Raw genomic sequence first — 22,227 nt, 5'->3', positions numbered from 1 at the left:
CATAGGTACCAGTGACATATTAAAATTAGTAAAAATATAAAGGGATTTGGTCTTAAGGGATTTTAGAGGAGGAATCATTTACACATGGTTTTAAATTTTTGTGTGATTTCTTCAATTTACCATGGTTTTCAATTTTGCAATTGGATTTTTAATACAATTATGTCTTTGATTGGAAGGTTTATTTGATTTATTTTTACATACATTTTTATGGTGTTCTATGCTTGATGTGGGCTAAATTATTTTATGCTTAATGTAGATGTGATATTTGGTGATGAAGGCAAAACATGATAGTCGGTAACATGGAGGAGGAGGACAGTGGCGTTGGTTTTCTTAAAATGAGTGGCTTCAAGTTGGATATTTCTTAATGGCAATTAATAATCCAATATAAATTTTGTGAGAGGAAAATATTGCAATTTTGATCAGAAAAATAAGATCAGGGTTGTTGGTTTTTGTGGGTTTGTTAAAGGATGGTGGTGGTGATGATGATGGTGATAGTGATAACGGTAGTTCATGGTGGTTGATGGTGGTTTGTAGAGGTCGATGGAGTAATGACAAGTTTAAGATTAAGGGTGGGAGATGCACGTGAAGGTGGGGTGGTGTAACATCCGGATCGCTTGAGGTATTCTTATTTTATTTATATAATTCAAAATATTGAGTTTATGTTGCCAAGACATGGGGGAGGCACTAACACGATGTGGCATATCTGGAATGTTTGCGGGTTCTAAATTGGTTCCCATGGCGTGGCAACATGTTGGCCACGATGTGGTGACCATCTGATGAGAAAACCCTAATTTTTTAGTATTAAAAGGAAAGTATAGGCTAGATTTTGTTTACCCTCAGCCTCCATCACTCTCAAATCTCAGGACCCTAACCCTAATTCCTTTTGGTGATCTTTGAGTTCATATTGGTGATTATTAAGCTCTATTTGGTGTTTTTGTGCATTTTAAAGGAAGTGGGGGAAGGTTTGGAGCAAGAAGCAAACAAGCAATACTCCATAATCTCTTAAATCACCTTGTTAGATCATTTGTAAGGTTTATTGGTCTAATCTTTTAGTTTCTTCTTAGTGGATCTAAGGTTATCTTACATGTTACAACCCTTTGGTGGATTTTGAGTGAAGCTAAGAGATAAAGTTTGCAAATTTATGATTTCTCTGAGTCCTAATATCATTATATCTCATAGATTTAGGAGTTTGTTGTGGTTTGGAAATCATGCATGAGTTTAAGTCCTTTTCATCCACATTTTTACCTAAAATTGATGAGACGTGCAGTGGACATGCATGTCCATAAAGCACCAATCTTTATGACCCATTAGGTGAAGGAAAACCTTCTGGAAAGTTTGGAAGAGTATCTTTTGTGATTAAAGGCTTAATGGTTAGGTCTTGCTTCTTAAAGCCTTAAAGGACCTAGGTTTAGAGATCTTGTATTATTGAGATGTCTTAATGGATGAAGTTGGAAATTTTATCCATCAAGACCTTGGGAAGGATCATATTTGGGCTTTGGAGCCCAATGAATTGGTAGAAACCAGCTTAACCTGTAACACCCAAAATTTTCAAATAATGTTCACATTTTAGAAACACACTTTCATTCATAAATATTATAAAAATGTCATTGTATCACATATCAATCCCCAGAAACACAACCCAAGATCATAATGTATAAAAATTCCTCATGTGTGTACTGATCATGTCGGCGCCTTCCCACGATCCTCACTGGTACCTGAAACACATAGCACAACACTATAAGCATAAATGCTTAGTGAGTTTCCCCAAAATACCACATACAACACATATTAGCCACTCGAGGCTATAACTCTGTTTGACCCTCTAGTCAGTGTGTCTCAGTGGGACCCTCCAATCCCATAACCTTGTGGACCCTCTAGTCCTAACTCTGTGGACCTGTCGGTCCTAACTCTGTAAACTCTTAATCATAGATAACACAATCACATAGAAATCACATCATACAAAAGCATACAAGATACTCTGTCACATAACTCTAATTACCACTCTTTGGTAAAGTATAGTGAGAAGACTCACCTCGGGTAACTCGGTAATCTCGGGCTCGGTAAAAATCCAGTCTAGCCTCCGCCTAATCATATGAAATAAACACTCTTAATCAATACAACTCTCAAGGCTAGACTATTCCCTCTCTTAGTACTCTCAGAAGGGTAAAAGACCATTTTACCCCTCTCATGGCTCAAAGACCCTAAAGTTGACCAAACCCTAAAAGTCAACAAAAGTCAACCCTCCGGGTTACGCTGTGCGTACCAAACCTGTATGCTGGGTGTACCCAGCGACCTCACAGAAACGGGGTACGCGGCCCCTTACGTCGCGCATACTGGGATTACGCCCCGCGTAACTCCCAGTTTCAGACTCCTAAGCTTTTGGGGTCTTAAACAGTTAAGACACACATCCAACCTCTAGATCTGACCATTTCTAAGCCTCTTAATCCATAAAGTTGGTGACTTTAAGCCTTTGCATGGCTGGACAAGTCACTAACACCCATAACATTCCATTTCCCACCCTAGAAAAGCTCATAACTCAAGCATGACCCCATAACAACGACCAAGTTGGGATTTTTATGGATCTATAACACAAATATCACTGAAATGGGACAGATCTAGGTCCATGGAGTCCATTACACTCATAAAGTCTCCACCTTTGAGACTTTTAACCCTAGAATGGTCCATGCAACACCAAACCAAAATAAAGTGGAAAGTTTTGAACTTTATACCTCTAGATGAAGCTCCTTCCACTGAAGATCTCATATCCAAACTTACACTTCAAGCCCTAGCCTCCACAAGCTCCTCTCCTTCTTCTTCGTTAACATACCAAGGCACTTTTAGCTCAAAACACTCACACACAAGATAAAGGACGAAGGAAGGCTCTCTTAGGGTTTCACTCTCTGATATGGTGGCTGAGAAATAAGCCTTAGCATCCCTTATATAGTGCACAAGCCAAATATTAGGGTTTGCATCTGGGCCCTCTACGCCCAGCGTACCTAGGCGAGTCCGCGTCCAAATTAAGCGCATGAGTACGCGCAGCGTACTCCCTAGTACGCCCACCGTTCTCATTTGCTACAAAATTCACTCAAGGGCTAATCTTGACAACTTGACAAAAGAGAAGGGTTAAATAGCTTTACTTGAATTTCGGGATGTTACATAACCTGATTAAGTTGTTCAGACCAGTTCCCATGGCATGGCCTTAGGTTGCCACGACGTGGCGACTAGGGGATTAGTCATATGTTTTGTCGTTTTGTGTCCATGACGTGGCCAATGGGAGGCCACGACGTGGAGGATTGTAGTGGCAATTTTGACATTGACTTTGACTGTTAACTTTGAGGGTTAACCTTTGACCTAGTTGACTTTTGGTTAAATGGATAGTTTTTATATGTGGACTAAGGATTCATCTTGTGTGGCTATCTAACTGGCATTTAGCAATTTTTTTCTGACTGTTTAAGTCGTAGACTTTTGACTGCATTCGTGATGTGAGTCTTCTCATTATACTATCTAGGATGCTAGTTGTCTTTGCAACTCACATTGTATGTTGGGCGGGACCCGATTGTATACTAGGTCGGGCATGTTTTGTATGATAGGGTGGATCCCGTTATATATGTTGGGTGGGGTCGGTTATGTATGTTGGGTAGGCCCGTTTGTATGTTGGGCAAGGCCTGTCATGATGGGTCGGTCCCGATATGTGAGCGGGGCCCGAGATTATATATGGTATATGGTATTTTGGGGAACTCATTAAGCTTTATGCATACGGTTTGTGGTTTAAACATTTTTAGGTACTTCCAGTTCCAAAGAGAATGTCCCAACTTGACTACATAACATCCCCTTATGATTACTGCATCGGTGATTATTTTACTTTGATGATTTTGATACATTGTATTATGATTGGTTTTGAGACACCTGATGTATGGATTTGATGATTTTAAAAAAGAAATTTTTTATCAATATTTTGGGACGTTACGGGTGGGGGGCAAACAAAGAAAAAAAAACAATATAAAGGTTAATTTGTTATTTTATATTCATTTAACAGAAAAATGTATATAGTAATTGGGACCGCGGCCATAAGGGCCATTTTTGTAATTTACTCTAATATATACTTAGTTAGCAGAAGCATGAATTCATGATGTATGGACAATATATGTTTTTGAATTTCATGAATCATAAATCATAAATTATTATATCACCATTTTAAAATGATGCCCAGATAACATTTTTATAATATTCATGTAAGTTAGTAATAATTATAAATGATTCCGTCATGAAATTGGAATAATGCCCAGTAACACTTTATAAAAAGTACTATATTGATATGGTTGTAATCATAAATGATTACATCGATTTAGAATAATATCCAACAAGTTATATATTCTTTAACAATGAAAATGAAAATGTCAGGGAAAACAGACGATATTTGTCAAGACTCAGAACAAATCTAATGTCACTTGCCAAATTATGATGACCCTTGTTAGGAAGTAATGTGGATAACACACGCAACTAAAAGCACACAAAGACACACTATTTACGTGGTTCGGTAAAGGTGAATTACATCCACGGGCAGGAATGGAGTGTTCTTTATTCACAAAGTTCTCAAACAAAGATTACAAGTTCAACCAACATAGATTCGTCCAACTCACTAACGATATAAAAGACCCTACAAATGACTAAGCATGCATCTGTATTTATACTTGAGGATCATACCTAAAACCCTAATAGGCCAAGCCTATTGACCTATAATCCCATGAATGGTGTCAACCAATCACAATTCCCCGTGAAACATCTTATGGAACATTCATCCATGTCATACAACCCATGAGCATCAACAACGCACATAATGGAACATCATGAGCCATAGTGGCACGTCATGATGCACAGGTAGCGTATCATGAACACTGATGGCGCTTTATCCATCATGGTGGTGCATCAACGTCAGGGTGTATTCCTAAAGCATCTTTCAAATTCATGGAATCCTTGGACAATCTTGAGCATCATAGAGGTCTTCATAGCATACAGCTCATCAAGGAATACAAGTGGCACATCTTTGCAACAAGATGGTGCATCAATATGAGAATGGTGTTTCTTGTGCAAGGAATGACACTTCTTCTCCAGGGATTGCGCTTCCTTTTTATAAATGACGCTTCTAGAACCATACTGGCGCTTTTTCCTTCATAGTGGTGCTTCTTTCTCCATAATGGAACTTCTATAACCATAGTGGCACCTATTCCTTCAAAGTGGCATACCTTGACAATGAGTAGCACATCCACATTATGGATGACACTTCTTCATCCATAATGTTGCTTCTAGAATGGCAGTTCAAGCATAGGATGATGTTTCATAATCATAGATGGGGTATCCATGCACCAAGATGCTCCATTGCACTTCCAGGTGCTCCATACCCCCTTTTAGAAGATTCGTTCCTTTGTCACTTTATTCATTCCTTTGTAATGTAACGCCCCAAAAATTCATGACCAAAAATTTCATTTTTTAATATAACTAAAACACTATTGTAACTTTGTTCACACATTGAAAAGCATTTCAAACAAAACATTTATAGAGTTCATTCCCAGAAATCGCGTATTGTGGAAAACATGGGGGTATGCGTTGCGATCGCCTCGAGCTCCTTTACTTGAAAACTGGAGGTACCTGAAACCAAAACTGAAAACCGTAAGCATGAAGCTTAGTAAGTTCCCTAAATACCACATACCATACAATAATATACTGCCTTGCATATCTGGGTCCTGGCTTACCCCTGTGGTCTCTTTCAACCGGATACTGCCATTCATAACCATAAGCCATACATATCATACATATATATATATATATATATATATATATATATATATATATATATATATATATCATAATCAATAAAGATGCTATGTGCCGATACATAGTCTTGCCATTATGCCATGGTCCGCCATGTGGTATTTCTTATCAAGTCGAGGGCCACCCCCTGGGTCTTACAGAAAAGTGCCAAGAGCCACCTCTTGGTTTTCCATGCAAGCATCACAAAGACAACTAGCATACATACTACTCTACTTAGCTAACTAGCATACAGTGTGCCAGGAGCCACCTCCTAGTCTTGCATATATAATGTCTAGGGCTAACCCCCGGGTCTTCCTATAATACATAATATCATACCATGTGCCAGGAGCCGCCTCCTGGTCTTTCATACATAATGCCTAGGGCTAACCCCTGGGTCTTCCTACAGTACATAAACCAAATGGGTCGGCATTAGTGCCTTTGACCGATACAAACAGTGAAGAGACTCACCTCGAATGTTGAAGCTCGCTTCACAAAATCCTTAGATGTTGCCCTGACAGTTCCTCGAGCTATCAATACCAAAATATCACCCAATCAGCAATTGGGTTCTAATCCATGATCCATAATCCATACTTGGGGTTAAAATGACCATTTTACCCCTGGCCCAACAAGATTCATAACTAAGGCCCAAATCCACACACAAAGGCCTAATTACTAGTTAGCCTTCCCAAGCCCACTAGTGGCCCGCTAATGGCCCAATTTTTCAAATTGGGCCCAACTCCTCAAATGGGCATTCCCTTTTAATCCAACATATTCTTAGCCCAAAATATTTGATTTTTGATAGCCCACAAAGGCCCAAAGTAACGAAGTCCAACAAATGGCCCAAACTGAGGCCCACTTGTACGAAATCCACTCTGACTGAGTACGTAGGGTGTACTTAGTTGTACGCAACCTGTACTGGGTCCATGACTTGTACGTTGTGCGTACCAGCTTTTACGCCCAACGTACTCTTCTGTTAAGTCCTTTTTGTTATTAAGCACTTAATGTTTCAAACCAAGGGACCAAATCACATATCTGAGCTCTACTTAACGTCTAAACCCATAAAGTCAGTGACTTGGTGACTTTGCATGCCCCACATAAGCCCAAACTCCAAAAATGGCATTCTACTTCCATGAAAGTGACATTAACTCATTCATAAACTCTTCAAGACCTTCAAGGTGGTAACTTTCTGTCTTAGGGACTCAAATATCACCAAGGGTGGCAACCCTAAGCCTAGGAAACAGATTTGAACCATAAAGCTTCATCCTTGGGACCAAAAGGTACAAAAACCCAACACAAGAGATCTAAGGAAATAACCACCAAGTTTCAGACTTTATACCTCAAATGAGAGCCAAAAGTTGGCGTAAATCTGGATCTAAAAGCTCTATCTTCTCCAATAAGTCTTCAAGAATGAACACCTTCTTCAAAAGTACCAAAATACTATTATAATGGCCTTTTAAGCTCTAAGATCACTCAAGTATGGATTAGGGTTTCGTAGTAGCTGCTTTAGGGTGAGAGGGTGGTTGGGCTTTAAGGCATCACATTCCTTATATAGTGCCAAACCTTAAAATATAGAGTTTTGGTCTAAATGGAGTACACCCCGCGTACCTCTTAGTACTCCCGACATAGTTACAAACCACTCGCGGCCATGCAACCTTCTACGCCCTGCGTTCTCAATGAGTACGCCTCGCGTACTCATGGAACCCCTAAAACCCTAAACTTAGTTTGGTTATAACTTCTTCGTTCCAAGTCTATTTACGACGAACTTTATATCCATGGAAAGGTGACAAGAATCCATACGCTTCTAACAACTCATCATTACCTAAAAAAAATTCGAACAAGAATCCAAAATCCCTAGAAGACTGAGATGTCAAATTACGATTAGACCCTTAGCCTCCGAAGACACAATCAAACACTTGGATCGCGTATACCCCAACACCCACATCCAGAATGGGCCAAATCCTTCCTTTCTCAAGGCCCTAAGCCTTATGACAACTAATGATTGGGCCGCAGCCCCGAGCAACGAAACACTTTAAAAAACCGGGTGTTACATGTTAGGAGATCCATTCCTTTCTTAGATGATCTGTTCATTTGTCAAATGCTCCATGAACCCCAAGTCCTCCATTGAGTTCCAAGTGCTCCATTGAACTTAAATGCTCGATATAAATGCTCCAAATGCTCATGTCATATTTAACAATCTCCACCTTGATTTGAATATCCTCTAAACTTCACCTTAAACAATAATTTCCTCTCCTTTCCTATCATTCATCCCTGAAGGGACTTACCTCCTACGAACATCAACTAAGTCCAAGCAAAGCTTGAACTTCTCTTTGGGGAACGACCTTGTCACCATGTTTTTCAAATTCTCATTGGCACTGGACTTTTGAATGAATAACATGTCATAGAACATGATAAGTGTCTCCACCTTCAAAAGAATCCTCTGAACGAGACCAACCGCCAATGATCTAATTATCACCAAATCACTTTTATGCTTTGAGTTTATCAATCCAACCAAGTCTCTATGCCGTGCATTGACACCATATACTAGAAAACATCAAGCGTTCCTTTCGAGTGTCACAAGATCCATTTGACTATTTCCCAATGAGCTTTCCCTCGATTGCCTCGAGCCGCCAAAGAAGTACCAATACGTTTGGACTGATCACGATAGAACAACCGTAAGACTTTCTCAATGTAGTGAGAAATATATAACCATTTTGCTCTTCTATCACTCTGAATCTCCATCCTTGTGATCTTATTTTCAGCTCATAAATCATTAATTACAAGATCATTCTCCATAAGCTTCTTCAAGTTGTCTTTCCTGACATCAGTATCAATATACACTTCTTCCCTGGTTTGTTCAAGGGATTCACCATGTCTATGTTGTTCAATGTCACCTTGTTGCTCCATATTTATCACACAACTATGGAGGATTTCTGTTTCAAACTCCACCTTATGGCTAGCACCTTGATCTTTCCTCACAACACTTGTACCGCCTCCTATTTGGTTATATATAACAGATTTAAAGGTCACATCTCTACTAATAACGAATTTTGGATTCTTTCCTTCTTCTATACACCACATATGATGACCTTTCCCTCTAGATTCATATCCTAGAAATATACATTTCATTACTCTCAGCTCCAGTTTACCATCATCCATATGAGCGTAAGAAGGGCATCCAAACATTCGTAAACCAGAATTTTAGAGGGTTTCCCATACCACACATCTTGATGAGTCTTACAATCAATTGCAGTTGATGGAGATCTACTCATCAGATACCAAAAATTTCTCCGATAAATCAACAGATAATCGCATGCACTGAGCATGCTTCATCAGTGTTTGGTTCATTTGTTCTGCCATTCCACTTTGTTGTGGTGTTAGTTGTACGGTGTGATGCATCACTGTACCATCTGTTTTGTAGAAGTTGTCAAACAAAGCCTTACAGAACTCCAACCCATTTTCTGTTCTGATTGACCTGACATGGTTCTTGGTTTGTTTCTCAACCGTGATCTTCCACTCATTGAACCTCTCAAGCACTTAATCTTTGTTCTTTGTCTTCAAAAAGTACACTTAGGTCTTCCTTGAGTAATCATCAATAAAATTCACAAAGTATTGACATCCACTATGAGACTTCATAGGAAAAGGATCCCATAGATCTGAATGAACACACTCGACCCTTGCGTGAGTGTTAAACCAAACTGAACTTCACCCTGCATTGTATCTCTTGAACACATGATTCACTAGGTTTAGCATTTCAAGTTGCATCTCCACCAAACAACCATTCTCACTCACATGTCCCAACTTATGATTCCATAAATTTCTTTCATCATCATACTGATCCAAGGATTGGGATACAATCATTTTTCCCTTAACCAAACAACCTTCCAAGATATAAAACCCATGAGGATTCATTTTTCCTTCATAAACTACAAGAACACCCTTGGAGACTTTTAACCAGACACCCTCACCAAAATACTTCAATCCATCCTTCGCAAAAGTGCCAAGAGAAATCAAATTCTTTCAAAGTTCTGGGATGAACCATCAATCCAGTTTCCTAACAACATACCATTATACATCCTGATTTGCACTATGCCACTACCCTTGATACTGCTCACCCAATCATCACTCATCTTGACTGTGCCATTCCACTCTTTGAAGGAGTTGAACCAGTCACGATTGCATGCTATATGATACGATGCTCTAGAGTCCAAGACCCAAGCATCAAAGGAACTAGATGTACATATTGTATACTCAACAACTCTTTTATTGGCGCGGGCCTTCTCGGAATGTTGGGCGTTCAGCAACTCTACGCGGGATGTAGCCTCGGATAAGGTCAACAAGTGGCGCAACTTTTGTGGGGCGACATGGAGCTTCCGAGACCAAGCGAATCTGAACGCGAGGCGTTCCTTCTATGTAGCGCGTATGCGAAGAGCGACGTGCCCTTCATCCGAAGCGAGGCGTGATCAGAAAGCGACGACCGAGATGCGACCATGTCATCACCCCCCTCACAAATTCACAATTTCACACTCCGACTTCAAAAATTTGTAACTTTCGTATACGAGCTCCATTTTCGACGTTCTTTATATTCACGCGTAGGCGGGAATGTACTCTACAACTTTCTTTTAGACTCCGTCGGCTAATTTTGAATTTATTTTAAATTTATAATTTTAACAGGCCGAGACAGGATTGGTTCGTTAAAAATGCATAACTTCTTCATCCGACGTCCGTTTTCGTCTGTCTTTTTACCGTTACGCTACTATTAATGAGATATTTGATTCTTGTTTAGGTTGTGTCGGCTAGAAACTGCTCGATCTAATATTCAAATTTTCGGGTTGTACACTGCTAAGCTGAAACTTCGAAAAATCATAACTTCCTCATACGAAGTCAGATTTGGGTGTTCTTTTTATGGACGCCCGCGGTTTAACATATTCTACGACTTTAGTTTAGATTGCTAAGGCTAAAAATCGCTCTATTGTAAATTCACTTTTTACGTCTCCCGGTGCTGAGCCGATTCTGTCGCGAAACTTCGACGGGTCATAACTTCTTTGTTATAACTCGGATTTCGGCGTTATTTATATGTACGGAACCCTTGAGACATATTCTACAACGTGGTTAAGATTATTTATTCCCGATAATCTTTTGTCGAAAAGTCGAATTCGACCCCTATTATCTCTAAGTTGACTAGCTCGGATCTACGGGCGTTACAGGAGTTCTTAGGCTTGGGTAGCCTTACTACTTGAGTATTCGGGAGCCTGGTTGCCGAAACAAGGGTGAGATGGGGGTCTCCGTATCGTTTAGGAATCGTTGTATCTCTGGGATGAGGAGGGATTATCGTAATCGGAAGGAATTGAAGAGATTGTGTATGCATAAATCCGCGAATTTAGGGTCATGAGTTGAGTACCAGATTGGAAATGAGTGGTTCTAATTCTTTTGTTGAATCAGACTCTCGAGCTCGAGTCTGGATCCATTTGTGTATTGAATAGGTGAGATGAGGTTTCAGATTCATGGATGGGTTTCATTTTGAGGGGGGTATTGGCCTCCATCTGATATCTTAGGCCGAAGTGGATCGGTTTCGTTGGTATGAGAAGTACCGTGAGATGCAGGGAACCAGTAGGTAGTAGACGGTAGTAGTCGGAAGTGAGACGATTTCAGGTGGGGTTGTAGTATTTGCTTAGGGTAAAGCAAACTTCGTGACTTGTGTGTCGCGATGAGCCAAGATAGTTATTGTGAGAAGGAAATTGGTGAGACGATTTCGGTATGCGATGAGTAACCTTTGGAGGTTCATCTTTTGGGTCAGGAGTTGACCTGATGCTCAATGTTGAAGGGGATATTTGAGAGGGAACTGGGGCTTATGTCTATAGATGTCATAGGATACTTCCAAGCAAGCATGATCTTTTCTTGTGTTTAAGTTTTTGGGTTTCTTTCCTTCCGATGAGTTCTGATGGTTGTTCATGCGGTGGGTCCTTAGGGGATTATGACCTTTTCTGTTCCTTTTGAGTTGCGATCGGGATCGTTTAGAGAATTAGATTTGGAAGAGTGTTCTTAGAGTCTGTCAGTGAATGGGCGATTAACGTGATATTTTTGCGAGGGTGGTCTGGCAGGGAGACAGACCACTAGAGTTTTCAAGTTCTGGAGAGTCAGATCGAGTACCACAACGGTAATTGGGTTTTTCCTTCTTCGGGGTCGGGAGTCCCTGGTGGGTTCAGGTGCTTTTGAATGAGATTTTTGTAGTATGTGATGTCCTTTTAGTGGTGTTTCTCGGGTTTGGTTTCAATCCATGTGTTGATAAGGAGCGATTTCGAGGGCGAAATCTAAGTCGGTGGGGGAGAATTGTAACATCCTGTTTTGGATCGTCCGTGATTAGGGTTCGTGGGCTGCAAACCGGGCATGAGAAGGTCTCAGGGTTGCGACGAGTTGCTAGAAGCATAGGGCATCTCGTCACCTTTCCGTGGGTTTGAGGTTCATGGGAATCGGGGTTATATCGAGGAAGCAATGGAAGTTTGAATTTGTGGCAGGATAAGTCCCTTATTTGAGAATGGTGGCAGCTGAGTATGTTGGGCGTACATATGTGTACGCTTAGCGTACTCATGTGCATGATTTTTAAGCAGAGACACCTAGTACGATGGGCGTACTAGGTATAGAGTGGAAACCCTAACTTTGGATGTGTCCCTATATAAAGAATGAGATGGCCTCATTCCTGGCCACCATCTTCAGTCAATAAACCCTCTAAAACCCTAATCCTTCGTTCATGGAGCTTGTGAGTTCATTTGAGAGACTTGAGTGATCTTAGTGTGTTCTTGGAGTAAAGAAGGAGCTTTGGAGAAGAAGGAATGAGAAGTTCAGGCCTTGGATCTGAGCATATCTGAATTGGAAGCTTCATATGGAGGTATAAAGCTTCAATCTTTCTCACTCTTTTTTTTAGCATCATATTAGAGTATTTTAGGGTTTTTGTCCAAAACCCAAAAGGTGGAGACTTTATGAGATAGTTATCTCCAGAGACTTTGATCAACCCCTTTGAGTGTGATTAGTAGTGTAATGTCATAAAAATCCAATCTTGGTCGTTGGAATCAAGCCATGCATGAGTTATGATATTTTTGAGATAAGGGGAGTGGGTGTTTTGGGTGTTTGTGACCTTTCCAGCCATGCAAAGGCTTAAAGTCACTGACTTTATGGAGTAAGAGCCATTAGGGAGTCCAGATCTGGGATTTGAGGTAATGTCTTAACTGATTAAGATCAAGTGAGTAGAAAGAGTGAATCTGGGGAGTACGCTGAGCGTAATTCCTATACACCCCGTGTACTACCCCGGTGTCCCCGATGGCCAATCTGGATTGTGAGTACGCTGAGCGTACCAAGGGAGGTACGCTTCGCGTAACCTTACTGTGGACTTTTGGGCTAAGTCTTATGTTGGGCCTTGAGTGTTGGGCCTGTAGTTTGGGCTTGTTGCAATAGAGTATTGGACCAAAGGAATATATATTCATGCTTTGGGCCCTTGATATGGGCTTTCCATTTATTTTTGAGAGTGGACCTCGGGTGAGCCCATTTATTATTTGGGCCTTGGTGGGCCCAATGGGTTTTAGGTTATTAATGGGCCGGTTAGTGGTCTACCCTTAGACCTAATGAGTGAGAGTTTGGACTTAGTTCTTAATTGAGTTAATTGTGGGTTTTGGATCAGAGTTAGAGGCCGGTGCGCAACAACAATGTTTTTAGAGGTTGTTCTTCATCCGAGGTGAGTCTTCTCACTATACTTTACATGAGTGGTATTTTTGTGTGACTGGGATGTCCTATGTGCTTACATTGTGTATTGTGATATCCTGCATTATTTCTTTGTGATTTATGTTGTGTATTATTCAGAGCTTACAGAGTTAGTACCGGAAGGTCCCACTGAGACACTTTGACAGGAGGGTCTTACTGTGTTATAGCCTCGAGTGGCTACAGAGCTGTGTGTGGTATTTTGGGGAACTCACTAAGCTTCGTGCTTACCGTGTTATGTGTTATGTGTTTCAGGTTTTTATCAGGATCGGGGGAAGGCGCCATCTCGATTGTACACACCAGAGAAAGAGTCATGTTTTAAGGATCCTGAATTATTAATCAAACAGTTATGGAGATGTGTTTTGTAAACTAAATAAATGAGAATTTATGAAATGCGTTATGAGAATTATATGATTTTAAAATGAAAAATTTGTTTGGAAATTTACGATGTTACATTATTCCTTCCCTATCCTCTCTCCTCTTAAGCTTCCAATCTGCTAGGGTTTGGATGTGAGCCATTAGAGACACGAGACTTTTGGGGCTTGCTTTTAAAGACCAATAAAGAAGGAATAGTACTTTATTTGCTACAATAAACTAAAGGTATGTAATTTCTAATATCCCTTTCTTAATTTCGAAAATAGCAATGTACTTCTGGTTCTTGATATTTAATTGTTTGTTTCGAATCATAGTGAGAACATAGATCCTTTAGGTTGCATGTGAGCTTAGGGTTTAAATTTTTCCGCCAAAATAAGATTTTTTTTAACCTATAAAACTCATCGATAAGTTATTAAATACATGCATAACATCAACAACTTTCACTGAATGTGAATTCAACACAAATGAAAATACATCTTGTCTGAACTGCATCGAAGATGAAGTAGGGTGGAAATACTCCCCAAACCGCAAGCTAGTAATAAGGCAAAAAGTTTTCCTGTCAAAGCAAACCCGATAGTCGTGTACCGAAAATAGAAGCTACTCCTGATCAACCCGATGATAAGTAGTGTATTCCTTGCACATAAGATAATGAAAGAGTAAATAGTGACATTCGACAACCATTGACATGTTAACATAAGCACCAAAACAAGATGCCCTAAACATGGTCGCACGTTGTGGTGTATGTTGTGAACGAACCATGATTTCTCGACCGAGTTTAGGCCTACAGGTTGTAGTTACAACCGCTTCGTATGTTCTGTCATGTTACAAAAAAAAAAGAATTATAATTAGGCATTTGATGCATGTTCTGAACTTAAGTATAAGTTATGGAGGCCATTCTGGAACACAGTTTCGGTTCAACTTTTCAGATCAACATATATATGTTCCGGAGGAGATCCTGGAAGAGAATTTCGGGTCAACATTCTGGATCAGTTCTATTTGTTTTGGACGTGTTCTACATCTTCCGAACAAGATCTTCGTATTACGAAGTCGTACCTAGAATCAATATATTTTTAAGATTTGTTGATCTAGTGCATACATATATCCACATGTAATCCTGCAATAACCTAAAAACCACTAAAACAAAGAATACCCATGTGATCGCATCAAATCACACAAAATAAACAAAAATATATTTTTTTAACATATAATCTTAAATACAAACATATAATTATAAAGATAATGGAAACATACATATAAAAAATGGCCTCTTCATTGTTAGAAGAAAACATTCTTTCAGTTGGATTGGTGTTCGAAATGCTTTCCAAAATGAAGTATGAAATGGGTTCGAAATATTATTTATAGGGGCATATTACCGGTACGGATCCCTATACTCATTTATTGATTATGAAATACGGGTCCAAAAAATGCCATTGCAGACTGAATGGTTATTTTCCTTTGTTTTTTTTTTTTGTTTTATGGTTTTATTTTAAAGTACCTGTAACATCCCGAATTCAGGTGTGTCTCTTAAACCCTTCTCCTTTTCCACGGTTGTCAAGTTAAGCCCTTAACTTGAAATGTTAGGCAAGTGAGTACGCTGGGCGTACTGAAGAGTACGCTGCGCGTACTCGCGCGCTTAATTTGGACGCGGACTCGCCTTGGTACGCTGGGCGTACCAAGGGGTACGTTGGGCGTAGCAAGACCAGATGTAAACCCTAATTTGTGGCTTGTGCACTATAAAAGGAATGAATGGCCTTTACCTCAGCCACCATTTCAAAGAGTGAAACCCTAATAGAGAGTCCTCCTTCGTTTCTAGCTAGTGTGTTGGTGTTCTAAGCTTCAAAGTGTCATTTAAAGGTGGTGGAAGAGAAGAAGAGGCCATTTTGGAAGCTAGGAGTTTGTGGACAAGAGTAGATCCGAGCTTTACAGAGGTTGGAGCTTCTTTCTGAGGTAAAAAGCTCAAAACTTTCCTTGTCTTTGGTGTTGTGTGCTTCTTGGACCAATTTCTAGGGTTTTTGGTCCCAAGGTGGAGACTTTATGAGCAAATGGTCTCCATTGGCGTAGATGTATTATATTTCAGGACTATAAGAATTGTATGTTCATAAAAATGCAATCTTGGACGTGGATATTGAGCCATACATGAGATCTAAACCTTTTGAGGAGGAAGAAAAGTGTTAGAGGGTGTAGGGACCTTTACATCCATGCAAAGGCTTAAAGGTTCCGACTTTATGGGATAAGAGGCCTAGAAAAAGTCAGATTTGAAAGTTGATTGAGTGTCTTAACCGTTTAAGACCAAAAACCAAGGAAAGGCTGAAATTGAGACTTATGATGGGCGTAACTCTCAGTACGCGCAGCGTAAGGGGTTGAGGCCTCGATTGTGACTCGCCGGCGTACGCTCCGCGTACAGAGAAGGTACGCGCCGCGTACTGCCTCCTGTTGACTTCCGTTGACTTTTAAGGTTTTGGTCAACCTTTGGACTTTTGGGTCTGGGAGGGGTAACATGGTCTTTTACCCTTCTGTGGAATTGTATAGTGGATTTAATCTAGCCTTTGAGAGCCATTATTTATTTGAGAGTGTTTCTTATGTGTTTAGGCGGGGGCTAGACCAGTGTGTTCGTGTGCGAGATTATCCGAGATACCCGAGGTGAGTCTTCTCACTATACATTACCTAGAGTGGTATATATGTGTAGACCGGAGGGTCTTGTGTGCTATTTGTATGTATGAGATTATGTGCAATGTGATATATGTATGGCATGTGATTATATAGACCGAACCGGAGGGTCCAACAATATAGATCGGACCGAAGGGTCCAACGATACAGACCAGGCCGAAGGGCCCAACGAGCTACGGGACTGGAGGGTCCCGCTGAGACACATCGACCGGAGGGTTGTACTGTAGCCTAGAGAAGGCGTATGTGTTGTATGTGGTATTTTGGGGAACTCACTAAGCCTTGTGCTTATAGTGTTTGTGTGATGTGTTTCAGGTACCAGTGATGATCGCGGGAAGGCGCCGGCATGACCAGTACACACTATCGAAGTTTCTTATATTTGATCTTGGGATGTGATTTTATGGATTTGTTATGTGATACATTGAGTATTGGGAATTTTTATGAGTGAAAATGCATTCTTAAAAAGTGAAAAATTGTTTTGGAATTTACGTCGTTACAGTACCATTAAAAACCAGTTACTCAATTTTCCAAAATTTATATTATACAGTGTAATTACAATTGAACTGGTATGGTGGTAGTACCACTAAATCTAATGACTACCAACTATCTTAATTATCAACCTCTTCCTCTTTAGTTTGAATTTAGTACCTCTTCCTCTTTAGTTTGAATTTAGTTTTATTAGGAGATTTTATGTTCACAATAAAAGTAGATTAAATTGTGGTTAAAAAAAAACAATAATTTCTTGAACAGTGATACGAATCTAACTTTTAAAGCACATATGGATGTACCGCAATCATTGTTGAATAGCGAAGGTGTAAGACCAGAAGGAGTGGGCTGCAATCCTTGCCGCACTTGAGTATCATATTAGCAGGAACACCACCTCCTGGGTGTGGTAAGGGTTACAATGCGACATTCTACGACCATCTCCAACCCATCTCCATTTTTTCCTCCATAAATGGAGTAAAAAAATGGAGTAAATAGTGTTTCATCTCCAACCCTACTTCATTTTCTACCCCATTTTTTACCCCAAAAAGTATATTCCTAGAATATTCCATTTTTATAACTTATATATATATATATATATATATATATATATATATATATATATATATATATATATATATTGTCAAATACACCCCTCTACTAATTAAACTCTATATTTATGATTAATTAATATAAATTAGTATACAACATGATATTATAAATATTAAATATTGCATTTAAATTATAATTAATAGATAAAATAAACTAGAAATGTATAAAATAAAAATGAGAGGTACTAAAATTGACAACCAAACTTCACCTCCATTTTTGGAGATATGAATAGTATTCCCCCATATAAATGGAGGTGAAAATGGGGTAGGGTTGGAGAAGAATGGGGGGAGAAATGGGGGAAGAAATGAGTATGAGGGTGGGTTGGAGATGCCTTAAGGGAGCATTCTTTCAAACAATATGATTAGTTTCTTTTTTTCTTATTTCCTTTTGATTGGTCCTTTTCATTTATTAAAGACAAAACTGCACAAATGGTCCCTGTGGTATGTCAAAAATTGCCATTTTGGTCCAAAAAGGTTTGGACTAGCACCAGTGGTCCAAAACTTTCATTTTGTTGTGCCTTTAGTCCAATCTGTTCTATTTTTTTTTCAAAATGACGGATCTGCCCCTGCTAATATATTTTATCTTTTTTCTTATTTGTTTTCCTTATTTTTAGATTAAAAAAAAACAATAAAATAAATCTCTCTATCTCTCTCTAAAAAAACAAGAAAATAAAAATAAATCTCTCTCTTTAACACACACACACACACACACACACTCTCTCTCTCTCTCTCATTCTTCTTCCCCAATATTTCTCATTCCCTCTTTGTTTGTTCTTTATGGCTATAAAGAACACTTCATAAAGGCCAGAATCCGGTGCCATTGCCGGAAACTGGTGTCACCGACGGAAACCACCGTCATCCAAAATCATTGTCGACACCACCACCATCTTCATCATTGGCGCCACTGCCTTCAGCCCCACCTTCAGCCCGCATCGTCTCTATCACTAGCAACCTACAACAAATCTGAAAATCATCATCACCTGTAACAAATCCTAATCGATTCCCACCATCGGAGACCCTTTTGTCACTTTCTTTGTTCGTCTTCTCCACCGGAAACCATATCCATAACCCCAATTTTTGACAAAAACCATCACCAACTTCTGAAACCCTAGCGCCGCCACCTTATCTCATATGGATTAGGGTTTTGAATGAAGAAGAAGGACATCGTCGATTTGTGAAGACAACGACGTTTACAGATCAGGAACGTCGTCGATCTTGAGGGTTTCTAGACGAAGCCACCTCCGAGAATCTGAAATGCATCCTTACAAAGCTTGAATCGATAGATCTGGTGGCGACAATTCAGATCCTCCTCCGCCCAGATCCTCCTCCGCCCAGATCTGGAAGCCAGTTTGTGGGATACCACCGTCAGAAGCAAACATATTGCCTCTCATCGCCTTTCATCTTCTCCTCTGACTTGATTGTTCCTCAGCAAAACCTAGCTCGAAGCAAACCCTTATTTACAGATCTGTTTCCATTGTCGGAGAAGAAACAAAGAGCATGTCGGTGAGGGTTGAGATCGGAGGTGTTCCAATGAGAGAGAGAGAGAGGAAATGGTGATCGGTGGTGGTGGTGGTGTTTACAGGAGGGAGGATTGAAAACAAATTTCTTTTTTTTTTTTTTTCTTTTTTGTTTAATTTGAATAAAAAATATAACAAAATTAAAAAAATAGAAAATGAAATTAAAAAAAGGGCAAATCTGTCATTTAAAAAAATTCAAAGTAATTTGGACCAAACTCGCAACAAAATCAAACTTTTGGACCACTGGTGCTAGTCGAAACCTTTTTGGATCAAAGTGACAATTTTCGACAAACCACAGGGACCATTTGTGCAGTTTTGTCTTTATTAAAAGAAATATTTAAGTGTGACACCACTCCTTAGGTGTGGTATGAAACCACACGTTTGTGGTAAAGAGTAAACTAACACCAACGGTGACAGTAAAGAGAATACAACTTTTATGACAATAGTCCGTCCAACCTAATATCTCCTTTAACATTTTGTTTTGTGTTTGTTGCAAATGGTAATTGAGATTTTAATTTATCAACTGTGAACTATGTTGAATAGTGATACTAATTTAAGACATCTAGTGTACCAGCATTTGTTTGGATTTGGTATGACTATAGGTGTATCATATGCCTGACACCTTTTTTTTTTTTTTTTTCAATAACTTGAAATCCATATATAATATCTTTTTAGCCATACATAACATAAATTAATTTTTTTTGACAACCCTGTTATTTTATTTCATGGGGTGTACCAAAAATGGTTATTTGGTCTTCCTCAAACTTTAATAGACATGAGCCAATACCCCAATTCATATTCACACTTATGAAATCTATATTTAAAATGCGTAATTTTATTTATTAAATTTGTCACGTTAATATCAACAATAAATATATATTTGAATTTATAAAAATAAAAGTCTAAGAAATATAAGTTATAAATTATGTCATGCGATTTGTTCAATAAAGAATACAAAAACAAGGCTTTCTCCTTCAATAAAACCTTGAACTTCTTCAAAACCTTGGTCACAATTCTTCTCTCATATCTCTGATCTCTCAATTTTTTTTTTCTCATTCATCGAATCTCGAAAATCGCAGCAATATCACGCCCATTTAGTTTCGATCACACTCCGTGAAAGGAATTAGGAATTTCGATTCCTTTGTTGGTTTTTCTTTAATTCTCATCACTCAATAAGTTTTTTTTGGATGATGAATCGAATAAGTCTCTGATTGTAACCAAAAGCTGTTGATCGATATGGCGTCGCCGGCACCAGCGAAATTACAACTTCTACACAACTTCTCGTTGACACATCTGACGTGGAACAACAATCGCAGCGGTCGCAGCAAACTCGCCGGAGAAGTCTCCTCTACATCACCACCTCCGTCCACTCCATGGCGTGAATCGCCGCCGTTGAAGTCGCATACTCATGCTCCTTCTCATAGGCGTCAAACATCACCGTCAAGTGTTTCACAGCGGCCATCGCTTCTTCACAAGCAATCGCCGATGCGTGATTTAGAGTTCGAGGCTAATCTAAACTACGATGCTTCACAGTTTATGGAAAAAACGGATAAACGAATAATGTCCGAATCATCTACGAAATATGTTGAAAACAATAACAAAGGGAGAAGATCTAACAAGATCTCTATTCGTTTCCGGGAAAACAGCAAGCAACACGACGGCGTCGCGGAAGAAAATCGCTCATCCACACCAATGGATGATTCCATTCCGCCGCAAGCAGCGGCATCAGCAGAAGATGAATCATTGCCGAAGACCTGGAATTTGCGGCCGAGAAGACCGCCGATGAACCACAAACAATCTACTGGAGGCCCGCCGAAGATCGGCACATCACGATTGCAAGAGATTAAAACTTCTCACGAGACTAATATCCACAAACAGTTATCAGAACTGAATACTAACAATAACAGCGATCCGAGGAAGTCGAAGAAGCAGAAGTTTTCTATTCCGCTTTCCCGTAGTGAGATCGAAGAGGATGTGTTCTTGTTGACCGGATCAAAGCCGTCTCGGAGGCCAAAGAAGAGACCAAGGGCCATTCAGAGACAACTTGATGTAAGTTCCTCTTTTTCTGTTGATTTTATCATATCCCAGTTTTTCGTATGAACTATGAATTGCAATTTTAAGATTCTTTTTTGGATTGTTATGATCCGTTCAATTTACCATTTCTGGGATCTGATACCGACTGATTTCTCCACAAATTGCCGATTCCCCAAATCCATTGATTGAAAGATAATTTGCATTTGTTTTCAAAATATACAACCTTCAATATTTATCACTTTTTCTCCAAAACCATTCATTCTTCCCAAACCCATGGTATTCCCTTTTAATATTTTGGGAAATTCATCCATCTGCAAATTAAAAAAAAAGCATGATGGTTTCTACATGATTTTAAAAACCTAATCTTGAAAATATTTGTTGATTGCCACTCAAGAATATTGTGTTTTCTATTTGAATGGTTTCTGATTTTTCTTTTTTTTTTGCAGAATCTTTTTCCTGGTTTGTGGCTCGACTCCATTACTGCTGATTCATACAAAGTATCTGAAGCTCCTACAAAGGTATATATAAATTCATTTGGTGTTTTCTTGTTCCTTGTAATAACCGATTAATTTTTTAATTTTTTTCTTTTCTGGTTTCAGGGATAGATGTAGGTTAATAACAGTTTGAGGGTTATCAATCTTTCTTTCTTTTTGATGGAAGTTGGAAGGCTCGGATTCTTTGGATGTTGTTTGAAGGTGCAATAAAACCAAAATTTGACTAGATTAACGGGTCGGGCGGGTGTATATAATCGGATCTTTGTGTTATGGTTCCTTTATCTTTTTATAAGCTTAATAAAATGGCCGAAGACTTTCCTACAGTGATACATGTTACATTCTTATCATATTAAAAATTGGGATAAATACAAGAAATAGGAATGTACCATGTAATGTTTCCTTATTATGGCAGTGTACTTTCATATTATATCTTATTAAGGCATTGTGTGATGATGTTGAGAGTTTCAATTTCAATTTGGATTAAGATCTGTATGA

At 39.2% G+C, this 22,227-nt stretch overlaps 1 protein-coding gene across 1 annotated transcript; it reads left to right on the top strand.

Annotated features, from left to right (window-relative positions):
* Window positions 1-20,157: 20,157 nt before the first annotated feature.
* Window positions 20,158-22,227, top strand: LOC145101858 (uncharacterized). The gene is made up of 3 exons (XM_079039145.1): window positions 20,158-21,253; window positions 21,685-21,756; window positions 21,838-22,227. Exons 1-3 carry the CDS (start codon window positions 20,441-20,443, stop codon window positions 21,841-21,843), a joined length of 891 nt encoding a protein of 296 aa, XP_078895271.1. The 5' UTR covers window positions 20,158-20,440; the 3' UTR covers window positions 21,844-22,227.

The sequence above is a fragment of the Lactuca serriola genome, chromosome 4 (assembly GCF_051521515.1).
Source record: "Lactuca serriola cultivar US96UC23 chromosome 4, Lser_US96UC23_V15, whole genome shotgun sequence".
In the NCBI taxonomy this organism is placed as follows: domain Eukaryota; kingdom Viridiplantae; phylum Streptophyta; class Magnoliopsida; order Asterales; family Asteraceae; genus Lactuca; species Lactuca serriola.
The sequence above is the reverse complement of the archived record's forward strand: the minus strand, read 5'-3'. Positions and strand labels throughout refer to the sequence as shown.